The sequence below is a fragment of the Bufo gargarizans genome, chromosome 8 (assembly GCF_014858855.1).
Source record: "Bufo gargarizans isolate SCDJY-AF-19 chromosome 8, ASM1485885v1, whole genome shotgun sequence".
Classification (NCBI taxonomy): domain Eukaryota; kingdom Metazoa; phylum Chordata; class Amphibia; order Anura; family Bufonidae; genus Bufo; species Bufo gargarizans.
This window is the reverse complement of record NC_058087.1, coordinates 172639878-172658208: the sequence shown is the minus strand read 5'-3', so window position 1 is coordinate 172658208 and position 18331 is coordinate 172639878. Positions and strand designations below refer to the sequence as shown.

At 38.8% G+C, this 18331-nt stretch overlaps 1 protein-coding gene across 1 annotated transcript in view; it reads left to right on the top strand.

Moving 5' to 3' along the window:
• The first annotated feature begins 11543 nt into the window (after positions 1-11543).
• UNCX (UNC homeobox) overlaps positions 11544-18331 on the top strand; it is a 7769-nt gene continuing 981 nt past the window's right edge. Inside the window, exons 1-3 of the mRNA XM_044304792.1 lie at positions 11544-12154; positions 14991-15166; positions 17990-18331. The exon at positions 17990-18331 is cut by the window's right edge and continues 981 nt beyond it. Of these exons, the coding sequence (XP_044160727.1) occupies positions 11896-12154; positions 14991-15166; positions 17990-18331 (777 nt within the window). The 5' untranslated portion in view covers positions 11544-11895. The remainder of the gene's footprint in view (positions 12155-14990; positions 15167-17989) is intronic.

Below are 18331 nucleotides of genomic sequence, written 5' to 3'. Positions count from 1 at the left end.
GGAAGGCGGGGATAACCGCTAACCCAAAAATGTGCGATAGGGTTAGAGGAGACTAAGTACCTGAGATATGTCATTGGGCGCGGAGTCATCAAACACACAAGTAAACAATTGGCCCGGACCTGTCACCACTAGGCAAGTAAAGTCATTTCTGGGAATGGTGTGCTATTACATGAGGTTTTTCCAACACTTTGCTATGGTGGCCGCGCCATTGACAGGGCTCTTGAAGAGACACAAGTCAGTGATGGTTCGCTGGGATGATCGGGCGGAAGAGATCGATGCCTCTGAAGTAGGCCTCGGTGCTGTACTGTCTCAGAAAGCTCACCCCAGCTGAGACCCTGTATAGTATGGTGGAGAGAGAGTGCCTGGCTATCAAGTGGGCACTCGAGTCTCTCCACTATTATTTGTTGGGGAGAACATTCCGCCTAGTGACTGACCACTCCCCTCTCAAGTGGATGAGCCAGGCCAAAGAGAGAAATGCCCAAGTCACCAGGTGGTTCCTGTCCTTACAAAACTTTAAGTTCTCCGTAGAACACAGGGCAGGCTGGTTGCAGGGAAACGTGGATGCCCTGTCCCGAGTATACTGCATGGCATGTGTTCACCCCCTCAGGGTTGAACAAAAGGGGGAGGTATGCAAGAAGCTGTTTTTTATGTGTCAGCAGCAGTTGCTGTTTTAAACCTTGGTACTTAGCATGACCGCTCTTACTGGGAGTAGTCAAAGTGCTGGGTGGGTGTCTACTCCCCACGTTCCAGGCTAGGTTTTGCCAGGCATAAAAACCAGCCAGCACTGCCAGGTGGAGAGGATTACCTCCATCTGACAGTGGAGCTCAGGAGGTCTGTGTGCTGGGATCTGAAGCCTGGGCTGGGCTGTAGAGCGGAGACCCGTGTGTCAGGGGAACAGGCCGCCTAAAGCCTGTATTTGAACTTTCTGAGGCTTTTGTTTTATTAACTTGCCATTGGGTGTGAAGTAACACCAACACTGCAAAAGTGACGTTTTGTTTTTGGCATCATGTGTGAATAAACACTGAAGTTTTAATTATAAACTTGTATTTTGCCTCTGTACTGCGCCCTCTTATCCTAACTACCAGAGCGACTCCCCACAGTGGTCATAACCTCTGGATACGAGCAGTGTATAATGTGATGGAAAAATGAATCAAACAGTCAAAGGAGACAATTTGGGCAATTACAATACATTAGGAAGTGTCTTGTATTAACTTTCTCAACATGATAAATGCCATTTGCTAAGGTGAGTCCAAAATGGAAAAACACTGCGGCCCTCACTGTAAAATATCCATTTCTTTATTGATTCATTAAAAACTGGTAAAAGAAGGTACAAGAGATGCATTTCTACAGGCCCATTTGCTGAAATGAGACAACCCCATTAAGAAAACATCCTTGTTCTCTTAATCCTGGACAACTTCTTGAAAACCTGCAACCTAAAGTCTACTTTATCTCTATGGTTCCCTGTAAGCAGCCGTTTCAATGTTCATTAGGTTATTGACATCCAGACCTGCTGATTTGGTGGCACTGACCATCTAATGTTTATGGGGGTCTGCTGACTCACTCTTAAGGCAGATATCGAGGAAGAGAAGGATCCAGCAGTTGGATTTCTACATCCCCAATCTTTTCATTTTTAAAAAGGGGATAAGCCCCAAACAGAGGTGTCTAACAGCAGCTCTTTCAATTTAGAACACATAGATTCTCTGCCCAAATGTGCATGGGTAGGGGGTTCTGGAGAGATAGGTGTTTGGCTGAATGCCATCTAAAACAAAGTAAGTCTAGTGATAGTGGGACTACAGAATGTATCTCCCTTTCAAGAGTTTGTCTGAGTGTTTAAAACGGATGACCTATAGTCAGGATAGGTCAACAGTGTGGCGAAACCAACCATCGCCACTGGGTTTTGGAGGGTCCTGGTTGCCAGCCTCTTGCCCCAGGATTATGGCCCATACTAACTTTGAAGGAGAAGACAGACCGGTCGCACAGCTTAAATCTGTGGGACTGTTTTGGGCAGGAAAGTCATGCTTGCAGCTGGCCAAATGTTACTTCCATGGAATTCGGGAACCCCTGCTCGGATCTGGGTGATTTTTGGATATGTTGTTCACCCAGATCAGAGCTATCCATGAATGTATACATTATGGGGATGTGTGGGGTTTTGAGGTGTTTTCTGTGTGTTGGGAAAAATGTGTGTGTTCTGTCTGGTAGTGATTAAGTTAGCCCATTATGCTTGGTAATTGTATTTTGTTGATTGCGTCTCAGACAATGCCAGTGTGTTAGTTAATTGCGTCTCAGACAATGCCAGTGTGTTATTTAATTGCGTCTCAGACAATGCCAGTGTGTTAGTTAATTGCGTCAAAGACAATGCTCATTGTATTTTGTTGATTGAGTTACAGACAGAGGAAAGGGGGTTTTGTGTACAATTGCTGGGAAGGTTTCAATACTGTAAATGCATGTGATTGGCTAAAATATAAACTGTCACAGTCTTCTACAAGGGCCCCAGGGGGAGTGTCACTTGCTAGGAGACCTGCATAAAAGGCTGAAAATAATTCAACATAGAGCCTCATCTCATGTGTGTGGGGATTGCTATACGCTGAAGATTTGCTATACTCCCCTGGCTATAACTACTAGCTCTTGTAAGAGCTGTTCCTGGCTCCTGTGGTGGTTTTGGTGTAGAGCGGAGTGCTTGGAGTCCTCGGGAAGCACTGGAAGCATCCATCAACGGAGGTACCCGGTCGGGGTGCTAGGAGATCCGTTACAAACAGTATCTGATCAGTGGGGGTCCGCCTCCCCAGACCCCCATTGATCAGCTCTTTGAAGAGGCCGTGGCACTCCACTCCTCTTCCTAGTCCAGTGGCGTCACGTTCATTGGTCTTATGGCCTATGCGCAACTCAGTCCCATTCAAGTGAATGTGGCTGAGCTGCAATACCAAGCACAGCCACTAGCCAAAGCTTGGTAGACTGTAAGGAGACTACAGCCTCTTCAAACAGCTGATTGGCAGGGCAGTTGGGAGTCAGATCCTCCTACTGATCCAATACTGATAGCCTATCCTGAGGATAGGTCATCAGTACCAAACACTTGGAAACCACCTTTAATCACTACTAATGTATTTACATACCTCTTTGTAATTTATAATTTTATAATTTTTATAGCTTTATTATATATGTAATGATCAAATTGCTACTAATCTTACCAATAAGCTTATAGTGTAAACCAGGACGTAACCCCTGACAATCTCAGGACTAAGTGTTCAGCCTAGTGGAAAAATATAGTTTACACGACGTCAACTAATTGAGTGTTTGTGATCCAAAATCTTTATAATTATATTCAGTAGGATACCCGTCCTTTTATTGGCGCTGTATATCACAGTAGTGTCAGCATTTTGGCAAGTAAGATGATTGTCAGCCAAACCAGACTCTCCCAAAGGCTGTCTAGAAATGCTACCTTCATTAGATAATTGATGTCTCCATATACAAACTTCCATATCCCCCTCCTCTTTTCATTACACCATGGAGGAAACACAGGCCTGAGGAATGGATTACATGGCACTGTAGCTTTTTAATCTACTTTTAATGAAATTACATTGTATTTATTACAGCCGATCAATAGCACACGCGCAAATTGGCTGGGACGCTACTGAGTTAGCATTTGGTGGCTGGGGCCTTCTAACCCTAGAAGCTTGTCATCTATATATGGATGGGCAAGGATAAACATTAGGATTAAATTGAGTTTCGGTCAATTTGGTGTTAATGGTTTTTAGAAGACATGTTAAATGTGGAGTGATGCAAATTGCTGTACATGAACCGGGTTATAAATTGGAGAAGTTGGATGGTTTTTGGTGACAATGACACCTTTTTTCTAACCCTACAATCTTGTGGGTCCACCATATTATTCTGAGTCCCCATTTAAAGTCACCCAATAGATCATGTCTTCAGGCTTTCCTTACTGCATAGGCTTTATAGGTATTCTGTCTTTGAGATATCCTTGAGTCAGAAGGTGTTATGCCATGAGTGATGTAAAAAATCAAAATCAGACCTTATATAGTACATGACAATCTCTTTCTAACAAAGCTAGAACCAGCCCTGTACTTCACATGGATCCAGAGATCTCCTCATTCATAGATCCAAATGTCATTGTCCTTTCTCAGGAGGGCATGTCCTTTCTGCTGTAGCTCCTTCCCTCTAACTGCCACAACCGCTAACGGTAGATATGGCTGGTAGCAGTTAAAGATTTAAACTGAGCATGTGCGACCATCTCAGTGAGGTGGACAAAAAATAAGAACAAGCAGCAGTTAGCGCTATACAGATAAATTTTATTGAATAGCTCAGTAGTTATACAAAATTTTTAATTACATGCAATTACAAAAGTATCCAGATCCAGGTGCTGGTTTGAAAAATTTTGAATAGTTTTCGTGGCACAGCCCTTTTAAGGTCTAAGCTTGAGGAACACTGCTACGAACTCCCTTATGAATACATATTTGCCAACATTTACATGGGACACTGTTTAGCAAACTAGACCACAAAAAGGCAGAGATTATGATTCCTGACATAGAATGGGCACGCTTGCCCCTTTTGGGGAGGAGCATTCTGGGTCATTTTGCAGGGGGCCTTCCTTGCAAATATCCATCAATTTGGCATTTAAGTGTTGGTAAGTACGGTATGTAAAAAGCCTATGCAAGCATTAAACTGGTGAAACATTTAAGAAATTAGTTTGGGTAGCTGCCTTGCCACAGCCCACACCAAGTAGGGTGAAGATGACCATCCTCCCCAGTGCTGTAATGGGAAATGTTATAGAAGAAAAGATGTTTCAAGGGTACAGAGGGTTGGGAAGAGGTCAACAAGGCACATTTACTATATTGTTGCGTGTGCTTTATTCACCAAGAAAGTGATAGACTAGTAGAGTATGGAGCTGCATAGACAAGACAGGGTCTACCTGGTGTGCTCCCTGACACTCTTCTGCGTGGAAAAAGTGTCATAGTTGTCAGGGTCTTGATGAATATGGTGGTCATCATGAACATCATTCTTCTCAATGCAATAACACCAAAATACTATGATTACATTGATAAATATGCACCAAATGTCTCATCGTTGGAAGTGTTTCCTAAGATTTTCTGGCAAAATGTAAGGGCAAATACATATGAAAAGCCATCATATAGCTTGAAAAGTGAAAAACAGTTTTTAGCCATAAATGTACGCAATCGGTTGTCACAAAGATCATGAGTCAGCAGGGGGTGACGGTGAAGACATCTACAGCAGTTTTTGATCTTTTTCAATTTACTTGCCATTTAAGAGCTCATGCACACAAGCGTATTTTCCTTCCGTGTCCGTTTCGGTTATTTTTTTTGCGGACCATTCATTTCAATGGGTCCGCAAAAGAAATGGAAGTTACTCCGTGTGCATTCCGTTTCCGTATGTCCGTATTTCTGTTCCGCAAAAATATAGAACATGTCCTATTATTGTCCGCATATTGTCCGTTATTCTGATTGCCTGATTGGAGTCGGGAAGGGATTTTTTATTCCCTAAAGTGGAGAAAATTGGCTTCTACCTCACAGGTTTGTTTTTTGCCTTCCTCTGGATCAACTTGCAGGATGACAGGCCGAACTGGATGGACGGATCTTTTTTCGGCCTTATGTACTATGTTACTATGTTAAGGATAGTACTGTTCTATTAGGGGCCAGATGTTCCGTTCTGCAAAATATGGAATGCACACAGATATCATCCGTATTTTTTGCGGATCAGTTTTTGCGGACCTGCAAAATACATACGGTCGTGTGCATGAGCCCTAATTTAGGAATTAGGACAAAAGGTAAAGAGTCAGAGGACAAGCTTTTTCCAGTAGCTCTACAGTTATTTTTACTATTGGACTTAGGATCCATCATAGATAGATACATTCCTGTGCTGTATGTATGGGAAGCCTCCAACTATCAGGCCCGTTATTTCTCACTTATGGTTACAGCTTGTAGGACAGGTGCCTATACGGCATCATGACCAGGACCTGGCTGGTTAGAGACCTGACAGAGAAATCTCCCAGTGGGCCGATGTCCACCGGCCGCCTGAACCCTCCTCACAGCCACTGGCCAGGTACATGATGTGTTAACACTGGGAACTTCAGGTCATTACATACCTGGTCAGTGTCCCCCTAAACTTAATTGTGTTGCTATCCTCAGGGTGATAATGCAATTGAATACTGCATCATGGCTCTCTGCCCTGCCATTCACCCTCATAGGCCGCAGGCCACTATATTCGGCAGTGTACAAATGGCGCAATCTGAGGCTGCAGGATGGAAAAGGCCTATGTCTTGCACCGCAGATGGTGGCATGGAATGGGACTCAGGTATTTTATTATTTTTTCTTTTGTTGGCCACTGGAGGAACATACTACTGTGGGCACTATAGGGATGGCTTGTTGCTGTGGGCCGCATCTCACCTTCTATGCCCCCTGGCTCCATATCATAATTAGAAACAACTGGAGGAGGAGGAGGACAGAACATGCAGCTATTAATGGCCACCATAGAGGGACAGCTTCTGGGAAGGTATATTGCATTGCACTGTGCTTTTTGTTTCTGCTGAGGCGGTATATTGTGCTGCACTGTGGTATTTGGTTCTGCTGAGGCGATATATTGTGCTGCACTGTGCTTTGTGGCTCTGCTGAGGTGGTATATTGTGCTGCACTGTGGTATTTGGTTCTGCTGATCCAGTATATTGTGCTGCACTGTGGTATTTGGTTCTGCTGGGGCAGTATTTTGTGCTGCACTATGGTATTGCTGACCCCACCGTTAAGTCAATTTGGACAACCAGTCAACATGGGGGCCACATAAATTACTAGTATCACGGCTATCATGTATGTGTATGTAAGCCAAGTACCCCCTAACCCTGTGATGGCTAACCTCCGGCACTCCAGCTGCGGTAAAACTACAACTCCCAAGATGTACGCTTGCTTGGCTGTTCTCAGAACCCCATAGAAATGTATGGAGCATGCTGGGAGGCGGCACATTGCCAGCACAGAACTGGGTCAGAACAAGCACTGACAGGAGGCATGGCCTGTCACCTCTGGGGTACACGTAGCGCCGGTTAAAAACCTAGGATGTATAGGGTAGTCTATAGTATACTATTATTTCCAAACTACCTATATTGGAGAACTAAATGGCAAATTGGAAGACCTAGGCTGTATACCCCTACCAAAGGGCAAGTTACCGACAATTAACTCCTTGTGGTTGTGTCATTTGTTTCATTCTATAAAGGGATATATAGGGTCCTATATATATCATAAAAACGGTCGTGATGACGAGTTCTACTCTAACAAACTCAACCCTGCTATATTTGTACAGCTACCCTCTACATTATTATATGTCTGTAGGGGTGTAAGGTCTGGTGGCGCAGAGGTTACTGAGCTTGGGGGGGGGGGGAGCAAAAGTTCCCCATATAAGACCACTACCATAAATGAGCCGGGGGGGGGGGGGGGGGGGTCTGTTACAGATTTTAGAAGCTATAACTTGCTAGCCTTCTGTAGGAACTCATCTAGCTGTAAGATTGTCCTTTCTGGGTCAATATGGGACTCCGCTAGCACTTCTACAAGCCAAGAAGACTCTGTATGGGAGATGAAACAAGCAGATTGCTCTAAAAGTAGAAAGAATCCACCTCGCACAGGCTTCTCGAATCCGAGTCTTGTACGTCTTATTATCAAGTTAATTAAAGGCAGCATCTGACAATGTCACTCGGCTGCAGAAAAAGGGATTTAAATGCAGTGTCTCTCAGGACTTGATGTCAAGGGCTGCTTTTCACTGAGCTGCTGTGAGTTCTGTTTGCTTGGAACAGCACTCAGGATTCAAGGGGGTTGCATTTAAAGAAACCAATCGACAAGGAGGCAATTATTAAATTTTGATGTTCAAAAAAAAAATAATAATAATAAAAAAAGAATAAAAGGACTTGCATGACTTGTGTTTAGATTGAAAGGCCCAGAAAGAGATATGAGAGCTTGTAGATGCATCAAAGCCAAGGCCTCCTTTCAAGGCAGCTCTCACACTCTTTAAGAGATCTTATTTTTAAAGCTTCTTGCTACATTCAAACAGAGTCGATTTAAAACATTTACACATTGAAATTCACAAAGGCAGTTGCTATGTGGACTCGAGGTCAAGTGAGGGACGGATTATATGCTTCTTCATAATAATATTAATTAAACAATTTGCATGCTAATAAGGTAACAATTATCGAGGCTTCTGTTGAAAGATTCAGGTTATTACAACACGCCAATCTGGGTGCAAGGGGTCATGGAGTGAGAGGCGAGAGAAATTTCGACTCAAATTAACATTCTGTCAGCTCTAGAAAATGGGATAAATAAAGTTGAATTAATTCTTTATTATAAAGAGAGAGAGATTGAGAGAGAAAGTCCCTTTTCTTCTCTGGGACTTGATTACCATTCTGTATTCAGAAACACGTTTCCTCTGCATTCCTCTCCTGAAAATCCAACAGAAAATGAGGCGTTTATTGCTACAGGCAAAATGTGGTGCAGAGGACACAGTTTACATTTAGTATTTATTGAGAAAGAAATTAAATTATGGAGAAAAGTGAAGCCCTTGGCCCCTGACCTGAAAATTAATACCAACACTGGTTTCTTATCTCTACTTTTTACTACACAATGCTGATAAATTCTAGAGTAGATCAACACCCTAAAGACTCGACGTGCAGGTCTGGATATAATACTGAGAGTATTACTGCCCTGTAATGTCATATAATCAACATGGCATGATAATAATAGTAATAATAATAATAATCTAAATAATAATATAGGTGTTATATCCACAATGTATATATTCTACAGGCCGGATTGCATATGTATTATTGCTAATATTATTATTAGTATTAGTAATAATAAGGATAATAATAATAATAAATAAAAACAACATATCAATGTCCCAAAAACTTTGATTGAAGGCTCATTAATAAAATAAAATAATAATAATAATAATAATAATAAAAAAATAACATAAAACATGTATAATCATCCAAGGGGTCCAGTTGTAGGCCAGAATGTATTATTATCATGATTATTATTACTATTATATTCAATAGTAGTTATATTAATAATAATATCAATGTCCCAATGATGCTTCTTGTAGGCCTATCAGTAATAATAACAATGGCTATCCTCTAGCATCTATCAAGCACCCAAGGACTCTCCATCAAGCCTGGAAAAAAAACAGTCATAAGAGTATGTATCAACACACATAAAAGCCTAAATAGAATAATAAAGACATAAAAGTATAGCAGTCCTATCTCAAAATACACTTTCCTATTTCAGAAATATCATATTTTATGTTTATGATCATTTCAAAATATAGAAAAGATCATGGGGCCAAGTTTTTGTGTACTTTTAGGTGTGTAATGTAAGCCACACAATATAAGTTATACTATATATGATATATGTCTGTGTAAGAGGTGTATATATATATATATATATATATATATATATATATATTATAAGGCACACTATATTAGTTATACTATATATGATATATGTCTGTGTAAGAGGTGTATATATATATATTATAAGGCACACTATATTAGTTATACTATATATGATATATGTCTGTGTAAGAGGTGTATATATATATATTATAAGGCACACTATATTAGTTATACTATATATGATATATGTCTGTCTAAGAGGTGTATAGATATATATATATATTATAAGGCACACTATATTAGTTATACTATATATGATATATGTAAGGGGTGTGTGTATATGAATGTAAGCACACTAAGCTATAAAATAATACTCACACTTAATTGTCAATTTTTACCTAAACATAAATCATTTTGCATTTTAAAACAGATATAAAATCCAATATGAACGTATCAGGATTTATAGAGAGAAAAAAAAGTACATTTCTAATATATTATTTATCATGTGTATTATCCCTGTGCCTCTTATCTCCCAATCCACTTCTGGGTCATGTATTTTCTGGTTATCTGGTGATAAGGGGGGATCTGCTAGAATATTTAAGCCTAGCAATATACTCATCTCCCTGGATACACAGAACAGTGGGGTATATTTTAGGCTGAACCTAAAAAGCAGAATGCAGACCTCTCATCCTGTGTAATTGAAATATTTACACTTCTGTGACTTCCTTCATGTCTTTAAAGGAAATACAAGAAAGAATGTGACAGTCCCCTCTACTCTAGGGGTGCTGTTGTCATTGGTTGTTATAGATTTACTATTGTTAGTTATTTTTTATTTATCTTTTTATTAGTATTATTATTATTATTTTGTAATATATCTCATAGATTGTAAGCTCTTGCGAGCAGGGCCCTCATTCCGCTTGTTGTAATAATCGACTTGTCTGTTACTCTGTTATTTATGACTGTTTGTACATGAACCCCTGAATTGTAAGGCGCTGCGGAATATGTTGGCGCCATATAAATAAAGGATTATTATTATATATTGTCACTGTTATCTATTGCTATTATTTATTGATTTATCAATATTATTATTTGTATTATTATTAGTAGCATATATATTGCTGCTGTTATCTATTATTAGTACTACTTATACTATTATATATTGCTATTATTGCTATTATTTTTTGCTATTATTATTTTATTGATTATTATAATTAAGATATAATTTGAGAATATATTTATATATATATATATATATCTAGCTGCTGTTATTATTTTTATTAATATTATATTTTATTAATAGCAACAGTAGTAGTGTTTATTGATATATTATTATTATTATTAGGATTTTATTGTTACTAATTTTAGATTATTATTATCATCATCGTTATTATTATTATTATTAGTAGTAGAGCTATATATTAGTATTTTATTATTCTCATGATTATTATTATTAACAGATATTCTTATTATTCTCGCCTCTGACCTATCATTACTCTTTTATCCTCACTTATACCCTTTACACCTACCCTAAATAAATCTCAATTCATTAAAGGAAGGGGGAATAAAAAAAGCACAGTTATTGAAATAAATCAATGTCACCCATTAATCATAGGGCAAACTCATAAGAAGAGATATTGGATTAACTCCTTTGTTGCCAAGCCTTAAGGGTGGGGGGGGGGGGGGTTAAATGCGGGTTCTGTCCATGAGGTGAGACCTCCCTGTAGCTGTAATGTATAAGATCTTTAAATACTGTACTGAGAAATGAAGAAGAAGAAATAATAAAAAAAAAGCAAGCTTGAGCCTGTGCTCTGAGTAGATGAGGAGGCTTGTAGTTTTAAATTCAATGTGACAGCTTTGGAAAGAAGGGATGATGAATACTCCTATTATTAGATCAGTCTATTTGCTGCTCAATGTCTCTCAGTAATTGGAGCAACATCACTTTAAAGGTTCAGAGAGTAGAAGCATTTCTGGTGAAAAATCCCTACAACAAGCCTGAGAATGTTTAAAGTGAAATCTATTAGTGCCTGGGAGGGAGAAAAAAAGAGAAAAAAGGGGAGGAGGAGAAGAAGAAGGAGAAGAAGGTTTGTCCTCCAAGTCTATGTGTGTGTGGAGTATTTAGCTGGGTATCAATCAGATGCTTTAGGTTCTCCTCCAGCCCCCTCCCCTTGTTGTGATGTAGTTCTTATCTCAGCCCCCCTTGTCTTGTTGTGACAGCCCTGATATTGTTTATTGAGGTGGATGTCAGGTATAATTAGCAATCGATATGGAAAACGTTTCCTGCAAAGCCACGTCTCTGACGTCACCGCCGATTAAGGTTTCTTATTGGTCCCAAATTCCCCAAGCCTGAGCTAATTATTGGGAGCTTGATGTTGATAAAGTAATGCTCATCCTGTGCTGGTGGCATGTCCCCTCCTCACTGGTCACTGCATGCTTACTAAGGTCCCACCACCAGCAGCAGCAGCAGCAGCAGCCCTTCAGCTGTGGCAGCTCTATCCAGGGAGATGATGGACAGCAGGCTCCTAGAGCATCCTCATGCCCAGTTTGGAGGCTCCATGAGTGGCATGGTGGGCTTCCCTTACCCCCTCAGCCATCACCACGTCTACGAGTTAGCCAGCCACCAGCTGCAGTCGGCGGCCGCCGTGCCCTTCTCCATAGACGGATTACTCAATGGCTCCTGCTCTGCCTCTGTGGTCAACCCGACCCCTCTCCTCCCCTCTGGATGTGGGATGAATGGAGACAGTCAGCAGTACAAGTTGTCAGGTAAGAGCTGGGGAGGGAGAGCAAATGCCTGGGTGGACTGCTGCTGGCTCTTCTATTATTAGTGGGTGCTAGCACATATAGATCTGTATAATAGCCAGTGCAGGGAGGACAAGGGTGGAATAAGTGGGTGCTATCAGATATAGGTATATAATGCACAGTGCAGGGAGGACAAGGGTGGAATAAGTGGGTGCTATCAGATATAGGTATATAATGCACAGTGCAGGGGGACAAGCCTGGGATAAATGGGTGCTGTCACATATTTATCTGTATAATGCAAAGTCTGGAATAAGTGGGTGCTATTACATATATTTCCATAATGCACAGTGCAGGGGGGACAAGCCTGGGATAAGATTATTATTATTTTTAGGTGCTATCACATATAGGTCTGTATAATGCAAAGTGCTGGGGGGACAAACTTGGAATAAGTGGGTGCTACCACTTATATATCTGTATAATGCACAGTGCTGGGGGGACAAGTCTGTAATAAGATTATTATTATTATTAGGTCCTATCACATATATCTGTATAATGCACAGTGCTGGGGGGATAAGTCTGGAATAAGATTATTATTATTAATATTAGGTGCAATCACATATATCTGTATAATGCATAGTGCTGGGGGGACAAGTCTGGGATAAGATTATTATTATTATTATTAATATTAGGTGCAATCACATATATCTGTATAATGCACAGTGCTGGGGGGGGACAAACTTGGAATAAGATTATTAGTATTATTTTTATTATTATTAGGTGCTATCGCATATATCTGTATAATGCACAGTGCTGGGGGGACAAACCTAAAGCAATAAATATACAGGTACAATGCACGGTACTAGGGGAACAAGTCTAAAATAACAAGGTAGCTATATATCGGTATATAATGCACTGTGCTGGGGGAACACGTCTAACATCACCAGGTGCTTTAGCTATGTATCTGGATATAACAGTGACCAGGGGAACAGGCTGAAATAACGAACCTTATAATGCACAGTGCTGGGGGGAAAGTCTAAAATAAGTAGATATTATACCAGGTATACGAGTGTATATTGCACAGAGCAGGGGTGACAACACTAGGTGTCTGTATAATGCACATGTCTGTGTAATCACCGGGTGATATGGGTTATCTCCAGATGTAATGCTCAGTAAATCACTGTGCTCTATGGGTTAACACAGTGCTCGGGTGCAACAATAGACAGTGGTGAGGATAACGAATTTTCCTGAAATTAGTGGTTGATTTAATAATTTTGATAAGAAAAACAAGTGATCTCGTTCTATAAATGTAAGGTGCTGGGGGTCTGCTATAGAACAAAACCTAAAATACATATGTCCACAGCAGTAGGTGACAACCAGGATCAAAAGCTGCTGCAAAAAAAACAGACACAGGCTTCTCTGTCACTGACAATCCAGCCGTTTAACACCATCCCTTCACACCCCACTACTTGAGCCCCCCCGACAAATGGGAAAGTGACGTTTTATGGGGTGCCTGGGACTGTGGGTGCCTCTTATCCACGTGTACATCACTACTGCATGTGTCAGTGCAAACAATCCAGACCCTGAAGATCCAGAGTGCTGTTTATTCTGGGTCTAATTGTCTTTCCATTTCCACTTTTATTACATTCCACATAAATATAGTGGTTTGTACTCAATGCATTACATGGCTTACAACTTTTTATGTAGTCTCTGCCCCTCTTGGGGTCCCATAAGGTGACAGATCTGAAGAAAAGGGGATCTGGGGCTGATGACAGTATGTGGGAAGGGGACACAAGGAGGGATGGAAAAGGCATTTCTCTGCAGGGGGTCCCTTTTTTTCCCTTCCTATTTTGCAAATTCACTTCCCCAGACGTGGGAAGGGGTCATAAAATGGCTTTGATCAGTGGGACAGGCAGCTCTGTGTTTATCTTTGCAGCCTATAATAGGCTGTTTGATACAATATATATTCTATAATAGGCTGTTTGATACAATATATATTCTATAATAGGCTGTTAGATACAATATATACTATAATAGGCTGTTTGATACAATATATATTATATAATAGGCTGTTAGATACAATATATACTATAATAGGCTATTTGATACACTATATTCTATAATAGGCTGTTTGATACAATATATATTCTATAATAGGCTGATACACTATATATTCTATAATAAGCTGTTTTATACAATATATATTCTATAATAGGCCATTGGATACAATGTATATTCTATAATAGACTATTGGATACACTGTATATTCTATAATAGTCTATTGGAGACACTGATTCTTTTATATAGGCCATTGGATACACTATATATTCTATACAGGCTATTGGATACACTGTATATTCTATAATAGGCCATTGGATACATTGGATATTTTATAATAGGCCATTGGATACAGTGGATATTTTATAATAGGCCATTGGATACACTGTATATTCTATAATAGATTATTTGATACACAATATATTCTATAATAGACTATTGGATACACTATATATTCTATAATAGGCCATTGGATACACTGTATATTCTATAATAGATTATTTGATACACAATATATTGTATAATAGACTATTGGATACACTGTATATTCTATAATAGATTATTTGATACACAATATATTGGATACACTGTATATACTATAATAGACTATTGGACACACTATATATTCTATAATAGGCCATTGGATACACTGTATATTCTATAATATATTATTTGATACACTGTATATTCTATCATAGATTATTGGATACACGATATATTTTGTAGATAGATATTAGGTGTATACACTATATCATAAGACTGTATCTCTCGGGGTATGAGTTGACATAGATCTGGTCTATTGTAGACTCCAGTGACCCGGATAAGGAGAGTCCAGGGTGCAAAAGGAGGAGAACCAGGACCAATTTCACTGGATGGCAGCTGGAGGAGTTGGAGAAAGCCTTCAATGAAAGCCACTACCCGGATGTGTTCATGAGAGAAGCTCTGGCACTGAGGCTGGACCTGGTGGAATCTAGGGTTCAGGTAAAAATCTGCCATACCCAGACATTTGCTTATTGTCATGATTGTCCCACTAAAACTAAATTCACACCACTGTCTAAATAAGCCCCGAATTGGAGCTTTAATTGCGTTTTAATTAGGCGCATTTTCCTAGCTGTGGCATCTCTATTTGCATATCCATATCCCCTTTGTGTAATGTGCTTCAAATGAACTCAGCGATATTATCTACCATGTTGTACAGATGTCTTGCCTTTGAATTATTACATCTAATGAATTATTTATACCTACATGTTTATGGCAAAACACTGAGGGGAATTAAAATAATCATGGTGGTAAACTATACCGGTGATATTTCTATAGGAAACTTAACAGGGATAAAGAGTTCAATATTTTATTTATTTATTTTTTATTTATTATTTTATGTATTTTTCTATTTTTTATTTTATGTTACATTTAGTTTTATTTGACTAATTTTATTTTATTTATTATACATATTTTTATATGTAATCATTTTTAAGGTAATAACACAATAGTATCCCAATCAGACCTCCATTGTCAGCTAATAATTAAACTTACAGTACCTATTCAAAAATACACTATAGAAAGTATAGTATGATAAAACATATATAATAAAAAAAAGTTCAAGATATAAACATATACTAAAACAATACAATATACAAAAACATAGTATAATAAAAAAATAAAAAAGGTTCTAGATATAAACATATAACTAAACCTGCAGCATAGAAAGCACAGTATAATATCTAATAAGATAAATAATAAAAAAAGTTCTAGATATTAACAGAAACCTAAAAAAAATACAGTGTAGAAAAAGTTCTAGATATAAACATATAACTAAAAATACAGCATGGAAAGCATAGTATAATAAAATAATAATAATAACTTTTAGATATAAACATAAGACTAAAAAAAATGCAGGATAGAGCAAATAATAATAGTAATAATAATAAGTAGTTATAAACATATACTAAATGCAGATACATAAGAATATAGTGTTGTAGCTAGAATACCCTGATCTCATTCTCCATCAAGTGTTTGCTTATAGTTTCCTATAAACAGAGAATTATGTCCTAGTTTCCATACCAGGGACCCCCCTGTGTATGTGCTTAAAGGTAAAAGGCAGGAGGCCAGGGTGTAATTAAGACCCTGGAGGTGTGGAGTTTATAAGAAAGAAGAGTGGAGCTCTGTATTATTAAAGCATTAGCTTTGTTTCAAGGGATATTTACCAAATGCACTCTACCCCCCACCCCCCCTCTTCTGACCTCTTCTGGTTTCAAACCTTTTCATCCAATTTGTTCGGAAATTGTTAAGTGAAGCCTGGACCTCACTTTCCCCTTTAATTCCATAATGAGGTAATTCTCAGTGGCAGCAACCGCCTGGAATTAACACAAAAGGTTCATAGGATGGGAAGGGGAGGGGGGGGGAAGGCAAGAGGCTCTAAATAAACTTAGATGGGGGATAGAGGAAGGGGAGGGGGTGTCCAAAACTGTAAACATTACAATGATTTTATTATATTTCTTAAAACTCACTGCACCCAGAACTATTGGACATTCATAAGGGAGATAAATAAGTGGAATTAAGAATCATTTATGGCCCAGCATATAGTCAATACTGTTATGTTACTGAATTCCGGACACCACCGAGTGCACTCGGTCTATGGCTGCCTAGATATTTTTCAGTTTTTAGAATTTTTGGGTATGAATGTATTTAGCGTTTTCCTACAAGCTATTTACCATCTATCTATCTATCTATTTATCTATCTATCAATCAATCTATTTATCTATCTATCTAATATTTATCTATTATCTATCTATCATCTATTTATCTATCTATCTATTTATCTATCTAATATATATCTATTATCTATCTATTTCCTATCTATCTATCTATCTATCTATCTATCTAATATATATCTATTATCTATATTTTCTATCTATCTATCTATCTATCTATCTATTATCTATGTACCTGTCTATCTCTATAACTTGTCTTTGGATTCACACTCCTTTTACTGCCAGGGTTCTTCAGACTCTCGTATAAAATCGGAGAGATCATTTACCACCCTTTTTGTAATATTGTACTCATCAGTGTAGAAGTTTACAAGTTTCCGTTTGGGTTTTAACATCGGTGGAATAATTGGATCAACATTTTTATTCGCTTAAAAAGATCGTAAAAGTCACAATCACATCGTAAAATCAAAGATTCGCGTTCAAATCAAAGCATCCAGTTCAGTACTAGACTGGTGTATGCAGGCAATACTGGGACTTTATATAATGGACTGATGAGATATTCGGGAAATATTAATTAGGAGTTGTTTATTCCGTCTGTAATTGGGTAAAAGAAGTGCAATTATGCTTAATGTATAAAAGAAGGGGAAAGAGATAGACAGATAATAGACAGAAAGATAATGTATAGATAGATAGTAGATAGACAAATAGATAGATAGATATAGATAAAGATAGATAAATACGATTACCTAGAAAGGAGAGCGAGATAGATGTAAAGAAAGAAAGAAAGAAAAAAAAGAAATATATAGAAGATGACTTATAGATTAATAGCTAATATATGTGCAGTGGATAGATAGATGGATGAATGGATAGATAATAGTGTTTTAAAGTTATCTTCTCCAGGAGATACTGTTTCCTATACATTTGAAGGATCAATTAACACCACTGGGAGAATGTAGGACAATTAGTACTCCAGAAGTTTAGCAAAAAATAAATCAAAAATCAAAAGCAATAAATGAGTAAAATGAATCAGCAGAGTAAATTGTACTTCCCTCGGCCAGTGCTGAATGTTAATTGATTTTCATTATCCGGTGTGTAGGTTTGGTTCCAAAATCGCAGAGCAAAGTGGAGAAAGAAAGAAAACACCAAGAAAGGGCCTGGAAGACCGGCCCATAACTCTCATCCGACCACCTGCAGTGGAGAGCCCATGGACCCTGAGGAGATAGCCAGGAAGGAACTTGAGAAAATGGAGAAGAAGAAGAGGAAGCAAGAGAAGAAGATGCTGAGGAACCAGGCCCGTGGCCAGCACTCACCATCTATGTCTCTCCACACCCCAAGTTCTGACAGTGACAGTGGCCTCTCCCAGACTCAGGACACCTTCCCTGTAGAGTCGAAATTTTCAGACACCAGAAACCAAACGCAGCCAAGCTGTGACCCAACA